Genomic DNA, 12131 nt, shown 5'->3' on the forward strand with positions numbered 1-12131 from the left:
TTGTCAACACATTCCACCGCTGTATGGCCAGATGAGACGCAAACTATGGTTTTTCGATTTGATAACCAGTCTCGCTAGTAAAGTTTTGAAGGATGAAGACTGCAACCAAGGTAAAGACGATTGCGTACAGAAGTCGTACAGTAAGCACGCGTGAGTCCGTTATAATAATGCATGTATGAGAGCTCTTGACACACTGATCGCACATTGTATTTATGCACAGGCACAGACATTTCCGTACATTCACGTTGTTTCCTCACACATTCACGATAATGTTTTGATTTGTCATGTTTATGTTGCTGTGTTTAGTTATACTGAATGGATCCGTGTACTGATTTATGCAGTCAGCAGGCGGTTGGTTTAGGGGTTATTTGGCATCTCCATGTGGTCCTGTTCGGTATCGCAACTTGGCTTCTCTAAAATGTAAAAAAGCTCTTTGCTGTTGCACTGTACACATACTATAAAATTCTTTTTTTTTTTTTTTCATATGTGCTTATATCCTTATATCATTTGGTTCTTTGGTGTCCTTTTGGAGTTTCTAAGTTTGGGGTGAAAATACTAATGGCATTAGACTTTTACACAGTAGTGTATATATATATATAGAGAGAGAGAGAGAGAGGAGCTGACTGCTCTGTGCCAACATTTTTTATGGGTCAGTAAGATATATGCTAGGGCTTTCAAAATTAATGCAAATTCATTTTAACGGCACTAATTTTATTAACGCGCGATTAACGCAGCGCACATTTTCTGTTTGTCCCGTGGCCTAACCCGTAGTTGGAGAAATGGAGATTGGAGAATGGAGATTTAGTGACTTTCAGACCCCTTTGGCGACTTTTTTTATTTCAAAAAAGCGCCTAGCGACAAATCTGTAGGGTTTGCCCAAACCTTATTTCGTTTCTGAGACTCGCCAGTACTGCCGCGCGGGGTCTCTCTTTCCCGCTGTGCACACAGGTCTCTCTGCGTCTGCTCTGTTCAGCGAGCAGCTGAGAGGAGCAGCGCTTTCAGTAAAAACAGATATTATGTTGCTTCTCTAATCTTACATGCAAGTATAGCCGAAATCACAGCACAGTTATTGTCTTCATCTTATGTGTATTTGATTTCATCAGACGACGGCTCGATTATAAATCAGGATTTTTTTGCAGATTAACATCTTGGAAGGGAGAGCTAGTAATGTTAGTCTTTTAATGGGTCGCGGTTCAGTCACTATTTCATATTCATTCCGTTGTCTGACAACAGAAACAGTAAAATATATAAATGAAACTGTTTTATTGAGAATTTAGCTGCATCAAAATACAGTATGTGGGCAAAGAGAGGCAAACAAATGTATTAATAAATAATAAATGTACATTTCGCATTTTCAGAAGAAGTGAGCTGCCCTGTCCTGCAAATAATGCAAACAGGCTTGTGTAAGTAAATTGCTCAGTGCAAATAAAGAGAAGTAATGGGAACCTGGTATTTCTATGTTCTTTTTTCATGTGTCTAATAGACATGAACAAGTTCTTTGACCTCTAACATCTATGACCTTTGAAACATGTCTAGTCTTCATGCTCTATGTTGATACTTCCTTGCGTTGACAATTTAATTGTGCTGCATTATTTTAATGAAATAAAATTGGGTTAATTTAATAAATTGGGTTCATTTAAAAATACAGTGGTTAAAATGTAAAAAAAATTTCTATTGCTCTTTGTTTTAAAAAAAGGTTATAAAAACAATAATTATCGATACTGAACGATATGAAACATTATATCATTGATCAATTTTTTAGCTATATCGCCCAGCCCTAATATAAACATTATAAAATTTACATTAAAAAAAAAAAGAGCGTTTTTTCAGGAAAGGTAATATGGCGCTATATGTATAAAATGGTATAAATGATCCTCCGAATTTAGATTATAAATAACCAAAATCTTATTAAAGTATTTTTTATTTTTTTAAAGTAGCATCCCTCATTTAGGTTCTCCATGCACAGCACAAAGAGCCGACTAATCGATAATGAAAAGGGCTGTTGATTATAATCATTAGCGATTTTATCGATTAGTTGTTGCAGTCCTAGAAACAGAAGCATCTCATAACTGGAAGGCAGCATGTGAGCTCTGGCCTCCGCAGCATGTCACAGTTAAAAACACACCAGACAAACCCAGCTTCTCATTAAGTGCTTTAAACACTATGATTACGTCTAGGGATGGCATAACCGCTGGCATCAGGGCGTTCTGGATGTACCCAATATCAGATCATCCTGATGAAAGAGGTTACGTCCAAAAGCTCTTACATAAGACAAACATCAACAGGATTTCACTTCCTGAGACCTGACGCAGGCAAATACGATTTCACTCTAAGAGGCAAACGGATGCCTACTTTGCGAAACGAGGCATTTAGAGTTCAGAGAGCGGCTGTGGCATGAGGCATCTGGAGTCGGGATAACAAGGAAATCTGGAGAGCAAGGTCCTTTCTTGGACATTAAATTAATGCATGCAAAAGTCAACATTTAAAGTCAACACAGAGCTCCAAACTGCAACAAAACGGTCGCATTTGCGTCCAAAAATATTCAATTGCGAATTTAGTTTTTGCTGAGGTTGCCACTGGCGAGTGGCGACTATATAATTTTACAGGTTATGACTTAAAAATTTGCATGTAATGCCTTTTTTCCTGATTGTTTTGCGATTACATCTTTTGTTATGTTGATGTGATAAACTGAGACAATGAAAAGTGTCTATTTCATGCACAACTTGAACAAACTACAACAGGTAAAGCTGTCAGCTCTATAGTGTATATGCTGTGTTCTGTTAATGCATGAACTTCATATTATTTAGCGCATTTGCTGTCCAATAATGGCAATAAGCTTTGTTACCTTCTAATAAACAAAGTATCAGCTTTAAAATTCTGTCAAAATCATAAAATTCAAACAATAAATACAGTTTTGGCACTCTTTAATGTGGGATGCGCGATTGCTTTAGCGCCTCAGTTCAAGTGAACTCATATCTTTGTCTTTACTGCTATAGTATGAAATTAATATGAATGAACATCAGAAAGTAGGCTATTTTATAAGATAGCCTAGTACAACTTACTGAAATGTCTCATGTAATCGCTTATTCAGTGTTTCAAACTGCGGAAAACGTGTAAAGCTTAAACAATGCCATGTAACAATATATTTACCTCAGAATAACCACTCGGCGTCCATTCAGATAAAAAAAAAATACTTATAAAGAGGAGCATTTTTCTAAATTTATGCACTATATTGATATACAGTGGTTTGAAAAAGTTTTTGCCCCCTTCCTGTTTTTTTAATTGTTTGCATATTTGTCACACTTAAAAGATTCAGATCATCAAACAAATTTTAATATTACACAAAGATAACCTGAGTAAATATAAACTGCAGTTTTGAAATTATGATTTCATTTATTAAGGGAAAAAAGCTGTCCAAACCTGCCTGGCACTACGTGAAAAAGTAATTGCCCCCTAAATCTAATAACTGCTTGCGCCACCTTTTGCAGCAACAACTGCAATCAAGCATTTGCGATAAATGGCAATGAGTCTTTCACAGGAATTTTGGCCCACTCTTCTTTGCAGAATTGTTTTCATTCAGCCACATTGGAGGGTTTTTGAGCATGAATGGACTGTTTAAGGTCATGCCACAGCATCTCAATCGGATTTAAGTCTGGACGTCCATGATATTGGCACAGATTCTGTGTAATAAACAATTCTTTGCAGTATAGTTCTCAACTTCAAAATGACATTTAGTTCCCACTTCCCAGGACATATAAATGGACAAGAATGGATGATATATAAACACATGACAGTGTGACTGAAATGTAAAAGTGTTAAAAAAATAAAGAAATTAAAAAAAAAAATTCTGTGGCACCTAAAAAAAATAATTTGGCACCTAATTTTGTTTCTTATAGGAGCCAATGGCTCCTTAGTTGATTTTTTCTGGAGCCCTGCAACATGAAATCAATAGGGATCATATTTACTTAGCTGACATTCCTGGTCTCTCTTAACTCATCAGTGCACATTATTCTGAAAAACAAGTGCAAGTTTTCGTAATATTTCAACTTGTGAACTCTACTTTTCTGCAGATATCAAGTTTCAGGGCTGCACAATTAAATCGTATTGAGGTATTCTGCTCAAATAAAAGAAAACAGCATGTTTTCTAAACAACTTATCCATTATTGTGCATTATTGTAAGTTGTTCCAAACCTGTATGAGTTTCTATCATCTGTTGAACACAAAAGAAGATATTTTAAAGAATGTTGGTAACAAAACAGTTGCTGGTAGCCATTGATTTCCATAGTATGGGGAAAAAATAATGTGGAATAATGTCAACTGTTTGGTTACCAACATTCTTCAAATCTCTTTTTTTGATCAGCAGAAGAAAGAAACGTATACAGGTTTGGAACGGGGTGAGTAAATTACAGAATTTTCATTTTTGGGTGGACAATCGCTTTAAGGATACTGTTACTACAGCAGCCAGTTAATACAATAACTAGCATTAGTTATTGAATATATTTATGACTATATATTTGAAACAGAAGCATGTTCATGAACCAATCAATTCCCTGTAGATAAATGTATATTGCACATTAAGAAAGTTAAATGTTGACTTGTCTTCACAGCAAATGAGAGCCGTTTAGCAAAGCATACAGCAAACTCGATGCTATTAAACATCAAAAACAATCACTCTGATCTGTTCACGATTCAAATAAACACCTTTACTACCGTTACATCCTTTTTCCCCCATCATATTCACTGAACCAACCAAAAAAAGCCTCTCTTCCCCCTTAAGGGCTTCACCACGTATGAACACATGGACAGAAAATCTGCTTCCGCTTCAAAGATTCCTCCTTAGCAACACCAATCTCACATCTTCAGAGCGACATAGATTCCCTTCAAGAGACTTTCACACGTGTTAAACAGCACGAGATGTGACAACCACCCGTTTCAGCGAGCTGATCAACAATTCAGCCCAAAATATCGCCACATATCTTTCTCCTGAACTCGTTTGAACCTTGTCTTGAAATCGGGCGGGCAATCCGGGCTGACAGTCTCGCTCTAAAACTTGCACATTAGCCAACTTCTAATGTCTCAGCACGTACATTTTGGGCCTTAAGTTCTTTCAAAAACCCTTTTTTGTCTTCCCTCCCGAGACTGCCAGGTCACATCCAATTTCTTAATGCCCACCTAGCAGACTGCCGCTTCCACTTCAAAAGCTCGACTCAAAGAAGTGCCTGCGAATACTGCCTTTGGTGTCAGGAGCTGCGAGAAGAAAGGGTACTTAGTGGCGGAGGATGACATTTTTAGTCTTGAAAGTCTGCAACATTTACAGCGTTTGGATGACAAAATGAGGCACTGAGGCGTTTAAATACAAACCCTTTGAGGATGAACACAAATTGACTAAAGGTAGGAGGAAAACATACTGTAGTCTAGTTGTGTAGTCTTGTTCTAGTTTACTAGCACTCTTTTTTTCAGATTGTTGTAGGCAGGGCCTAAAGTGAACAAATCGCCAAGCACCAAATGTGAGTATATAAAACAATGTTACTCGCCAGTTGAGCTGTAATTTTAATCATTCTAACAATGACAATGAGAAGTGATATGATTTAGCGCGATTATCAAAATTGCAAAGAATGCACCTCATAATGTGCATTTATTAAATGCGACATGCGCCAAACATCTGTTCATGTTTGTACAGAGAATAATTTAAATATCTGTTGTTAACAAAAGAGAAACAAGTTTCCTGGCAAAATAAAAGCTCTATGGTCTAACATTTTAAATCAAAGAAAAACAACTGTAAATTAGTATTCTAATCATACTGTTTTTTTCATATAAATTAATAATAGTTGTTATTATTATAACATTATAGTTATTATTTTATATACATTATTTAAATCATATTATATATATTAAAATTATTATTTTAATGCAATACCTTATTTTTTATTGATACTTTTTTAAAATGTGTATATAAAATAACAATAATAAATCATTACAATTAAATGTGCTTTCCCCAATTGTTCTGCCTGTTTTTTTTATGAAATAATGCACATATGCAGTTTCATAGCTGGTAAAATATATATATATATATATATGGCTAGCAAATTTTCTCAAGTCAATATTATTTTTTCCTTACATCACAATGAAAGATTATAAAAATGATCTCATTCTCCAGAATAATGTGCCACAATAATTTATGCACATTATTTGCATAGGCCAAAAAAAAATCCTGAAACAAGCATCTTAGCACTTCTGGTTCTATCACCTTGAAGTCATTGGGTTTTTTGACGTTTTTGTGGCGAACACAAGCTCAAGATCTTTTCATGTGTTATTCGACGACATAAAATATATCAATAATTCCACCTTGTGCTTTTTTAAAGCTTTTACTTGTCTTGAAAACTAACAAGTGGCTAGATTGGACTATAGAGGTTGTTGGGGAACATTAAAAAATCATTTATATTTACGTTTATGCATCCATCACATCAAACAGGTAAACTCGTCTACTCAATAGTCGCTTTCACAGCCAAAGGAACCAGGTTGATGCTAACTTACAGGTTGGCCTATTAAAATATACCATCACTGTGGTGCTCTATGAGTCAAGAAGCATGTGCTCAGTAGGTTAACAGAGCTGGTTTTTGATTTCATGTTCTCAAGAATACAATTAGCCTGCTGTATGACACAAACAGATGCTATACCTTCATATTAGACGCCTCCGACTCCAGTTTGGTGAGGTGGTTGGAGTTGTCTTCGAGCTCTTGTCTCAGGTTGGAGTTCTCCATCTTCAATGCCTCCACTTGCTTCAGCAGCTGATCATAAGATGCTGCAGCCATCTTGGACTATCTCTTGACCTACAACACCCAAGAACAGAGGAACGATCACGTGTGGTTCAGTGATGCTCGAGTAAAACGGCTGATGCCAAAATATAGAGAGCAGGATGGACAACAGATGCATAAAGTTTATTTATAGCACATTTCATACACAATGATGATTCAAAGTGCTTTAAAAAATATTTTAAATAATCACAAAATCTGCATAAAACAGAAATAACAATAAAATCAAAGAATGATTAAAGTTTACAAAATTTTAGCTAACAAAAATAACTGCAGAATCAGCAGTGACATGGTGATATAACAGTATATGGATCACAATACAAGTATATGCATTTTCTTTGTTATTCACAAAACTGTTTTATATATATTGTGCAATTATATCCTTAGCTCATTTGGATTTTGGTCAAGCAGAAATAATAATAAACAAGAAAAAAATATATTCTCATTATATATATATATATATATATATATATATATCTGACAGAACTGGAGAGGATCTGCACGGAGGAATGGCAGAGGATCCCCAAAGCCAGGTGTGAAGAACTTGTTGCATCTTTCCCAAAAAGACTCGTGGCTGTATTAGATCAAAAGGGTGCTTCTACTAAATATTGAGCAAAGGGTCTGAATACTTAGGACTATGTGATATTTCAGTTTTTCTTTTTTAATAAATCTGCAAAAATGTCAACAATTCTGTGTTTTTCTGTCAATATGGGGTGCTGTGTGTACATTAATGAGGAAAAAAAATTAACTTAAATGATTTTAGCAAATGGCTGCAATATAACAAAGAGTGAAAAATTTAAGGGGGTCTGAATACTTTCCGTACCCACTGTATATATATATCCCTCCTTGCAGAAAAAGAGGAAAAAAAGGGAGAAGATTTTGCATCCAAAATAAAACATGCAGTGAAAAGAATAAAGTGCAAAACATGATTCTTAATACATGTATAAGGGTTTGGCCCGAGGGTCTCCTCTTGCATTTGCTCTGTAAAAGCCCATCAGTGTCAAGAGTCAATCATGAGTGAGCATCATCCTCTGAACTTTGATATTTGCCATGTAGGTAATGACACTGATGAAGAATACGATAAAACACATGCCTCGCGTTGTGTGGATGGATGGCAGAGCCGATGCCCGGCGGCCATTTTTTACCCATGCAGTGAGTCCAGTCAAGCAAACGATTCTGAGAGGCAAAGCGACGTGAATCGAGAGAGTGGAGCTGCGGTTATGAAGTTCCTATTTGTATCTCCATCCTGAAGTGAAGGTCTGATCAACCAAGTGGAAAAATCTATCAGCACATCGCCACTAAATTACCACTGACATGCTAAAAATCAACAGCAAAACCTGTTCAGCATGACTCTAGATTTCTGTAACTGCACATTAATGCATGCAATTGAAAAAATATATATTTTTGCACTTTCTGAAGAACCTGTTTTCTGGTCCAGCAGGTGAAAATTGTGAGTCTGATCACTTAGCAAATTAAAAGCACATCTCTCCTCAACAACACACTTGATTTGAGGAATCATTCAAGTGCTGCAAGACGATGCACACATTAAACTTCAAGAGTCAAATGAGCAATGCAACTATGTGCATTTGCCTTCAAAAACAGTTTTTTTTTTGCCAAAATAACACATTACTATATCTCAGAATTAGGAATATCAATGGCCTGTGATGTAAAATATTGCAACATTATCAAAATACAGACTTTCTAGCAAAAACACGTAATGGTAAAAAGAACATATTGCATGCATAAGAAAAAACATAGAACTTTAACACTTATGAGCAATGCAACTATGTGCATTTGCCTTCGAAAACTAGTTTTTTGCCAAAATACCAAATTATTGGCAACTCAGCATTAGGAATATCAATGGCCTGAGATGTAAAATATTGCAACACTATCAAAATACAGACTTTCTAGCAGAAAGGAGAAAGGAAAAACAAAGAATGAAGATATTGCATCCATGCATGCAAAAAAACAACAACATTGAACTTTAATACTTAGGAGCAATGCAACTGTGTGCATTTGCCATCAAAAACAGTTTCTTCCAAAATAAAAATTGCACAGGGCAAAAATGTAAAATGAAAAAGTGACTGTGCATGTTGTGACCATTTCACAACGTGCACAATAAACTGAATTCCTTCCATTCCACTTTCACCAGATTATTAACCTGGTTTTACATCAACCAACACCAACAGCCTACATTACAAGCAGCCCGTCAATGTGTCAGGGCTAATTTGCAGCTGTGTCCAATCAATGTGACTCCGCTATGGATTCTGCCACTGTTTCCAGGGCATCCACGGCCATTAGGAAGCAGAATTTATATTTTTTTTTAAAAAATTTTTAATGTAGTTGTTCCTTTTTGCCTGTGTATTACAGATTGGTCAGATTTCTGAAAGAAATTAAATGCAGGCAATTCTGACAAAAATCTAGAACTTGAATGCAAATAATTCAATCCAAAACATCTTTGGTTTGCAAAATCCACATAATTACATGAAGATCTTGCTATTAAAGCAACATGACTAATTAACCAGCATGGATGCATATGATTTAATGGCAACAGCACGTTGCACTCCTTAGGCTGTTATGAGGGCAGAATGAGTCTGATTGCCACAGAAATCTGCTGACACACATTTTGTGAATAAACAAACGCCATCCAAGGTGAAATTAATGTATATAACGATGCATTTTATGCTCACAAATATTAATCTTGCTGAGTGCAGCTTCGCAATTTTATAGTTTATAAATCCACTGTAATGAAGAGTCATGGAAACGCAATTAATAATATATTTAAAAACCTCTCTCTGGCATGCAGACAGAGCAAAATGGTCGACATCTATTCAGCAAAAAGGCTCGAGGTATGAGACAGAACAAAAAGGAAACAGGGAGGAGTGAAAAGAAGAAAGACTCATTAATATTTCAACACTTTCTTCAAAAATACGAATGTGTGCACCTTCACACGTCTGCATTATTTCACAATTGCAACCATCTTCCAAATGTCTACCATGCATGCATTTATTCACCAGAGGTGCAGTGTTGTGCATGCAACGCTTATGATGCATTAAAGCAGTCACCTCTTCACCAGCAATGCAAGATGCTAAAATTCCCTGCAGTCAAGATGCCCTTCCCTCCGCGCACAAAGACACGGTGACCGACAACATCCAGGTCTCACATGCACCATCTAACCAAGCCAAAATGGTGTTTTGCACCAACAAATCCAGCATTAAACATCTGCTTTGTTCGCTAAATCAGAAAAAAGGCTTTTCTTGCAACAGCCCCTCCATCTTGACAGGAGCAATTGCTGCTTACATTTAGTGTGGAACCCGTGTCCATCGCTATAAACAATCAGCCTGCTCGCGCAGCACAAAAGAGGCTTTTTAAGCGCCCCGACGATAAAGCCAGAATCCCTATCTATGCACCCCCCCACCACACACACACACACACACACCCTCTCAATAACCAGCCATCAAAACAAAAGGCTTATGGCACCGCCTTGCTGTACCGCACAAACGCGCTATTATTTCCTCTGCACTGAATAGCTGGCACAGTAGACGACGCATCTGCACGCTTGCATCGAGAGATCAGCGCGTTAAACAGAGACTTACCCCATTCTGCACCAGTGACAGACTCCATCCCAGCAACCCATCAACTGTGTCTGTTGCCGGAGAGCATCCAGCCAGCCCCGAGTCACATGGCGAGGGCTCGGCCAATCAGAAGGCAGCCAGCCCAGGCCGGTGTTGGTGCAGTGGCTGATGGTGGCTGGCCAGATTTCTGCCCCACTGTACAGCTGCTTCCCTTGACTGGCTTTAAAAGCTCTCGTGGGGGGAAGCGATGCGCCCCGGGGCTAACGGGGTGCTGGAGATGCAGAGATGGGTCAAAACGGCTGAAGGTCACATGACCAGGTATACGATAAATGGATCAATTTGGCAGCCTAATTACGGAGCATATAGAAGACGCATGTTCAGTGCATTAAAGCAAGGTTAAAATGGACAAACAATCAGACAGATTGTTTAGATTTAATAATTGTTGTGTATAATGTTTTATATGTATTTAATAATTGTATGCAATGAATAATTGCATATGGTATATAATTATTTGCAATGTCAGAAATTTAATTAAGTAAAATTATTTAATTGTAATTTTGAATGTATAATAAAGTAAGTAATTCTATTTAATTACATTTATTTTTAATAAAATAAATTCATATTTAAGTGATTAAATTATGTAATTTATATTGTAATAACATTTTAAAAAATAATTTATAAAATCTCATTTTAGAATGATAATTTACCTTTATAAATAATAAATAAATTAATTAATTAATTTCCAATCTGACTTCTAAATGACTAATTTACAACAACACAAGCTTCTGCTTCCAATTATTACACTTTCCATGCAAGGTGCACAAGAGTATACACACATAACATTGCATGCAATGCAATTATGCATTTAATAATGATATGCAATTAATAATTATATTGCATACAATAACGATTCACTCAACTCACGATTCGATTCATGATTTTGATTTCATTTGATTTCATGATTCGATTCCGCAAGGTGCACAAGAGTATACACACATAACATTGCATGCAATGCAATTATTCATTTAATACTGATATGCAATTAATAATTATATTGCATACAATAACGATTCACTCAACTCACGATTCGATTCGATTCGATTCATGATTTTGATTTCATGATTCGATTCACGATTTTTTTTTAACAAAATGAGATTTAAGGCAAATGATAAATTAAATGTGTCCTTTTATTATTGCTTGGACAAAATGCTGCACGTTTCTTTGTGAAATTGAAATATAACACTATAATAATATACTAATATAGCTTGTGTTTTGTGAAAAAGTTCTATAGACACGATTTGTCTTTTCACAGATGTTTTGAAGCCAAAACACAATATATAGGCTACATAACATTTGCACCAAAATGGAAAGGACATAAAGGGTTTTGTAAAACCCTCTTGTACACTAAAAGAAGCAAACCCATTAAATATTAGCTGCATACATCATGTCCAAATTCAGTGAATACAATAAACAAAAGTGCATCAATCTCGGTCTTAAAGGGGTCATATGATGCTGCTAAAAAGAACATTATTTGGTGTATTTGGTGTAATGAAATGTGTTTATGCGGTTTAAGGTTCAAAAAACAGATTTTCCACATACTGTACATTATTGTTTCTCCTCTATGCTCCGCCTTTCTGAAACGCGTCGATTTTTACAAAGCTCATCAGTCTGAAAAAGCGAGGTGTGCTCTGATTGGCCAGCTATCCAATGCGTTGTGATTGGCCGAATACCTCAAGCGTGAGAC

At 36.2% G+C, this 12131-nt stretch overlaps 1 protein-coding gene across 3 annotated transcripts in view; it reads right to left on the bottom strand.

Moving 5' to 3' along the window:
* The window catches only part of LOC107727753 (adenomatous polyposis coli protein-like), a 43687-nt gene that overhangs the window by 27993 nt on the left and 3563 nt on the right, over positions 1-12131 (bottom strand). The window contains exons 1-2 of one of the 3 annotated variants that reach the window (XM_016537724.1): positions 10409-10491; positions 6678-6830 (exon numbers count right to left, since the gene is read on the bottom strand). In XM_016537724.1, coding sequence (XP_016393210.1) covers positions 6678-6812 — 135 coding nt within the window. In that variant the 5' untranslated portion in view covers positions 6813-6830; positions 10409-10491. Of the gene's footprint in view, positions 1-6677; positions 6831-10408; positions 10492-12131 lie in introns of those variants that run through there. The other 2 variants (XM_016537714.1, XM_016537744.1) reach the window with 2 other exon arrangements.

This window comes from Sinocyclocheilus rhinocerous, unplaced genomic scaffold (assembly GCF_001515625.1).
Source record: "Sinocyclocheilus rhinocerous isolate Xijiao unplaced genomic scaffold, SAMN03320098_v1.1 scaffold42, whole genome shotgun sequence".
Taxonomy (NCBI): Eukaryota; Metazoa; Chordata; class Actinopteri; order Cypriniformes; family Cyprinidae; genus Sinocyclocheilus; species Sinocyclocheilus rhinocerous.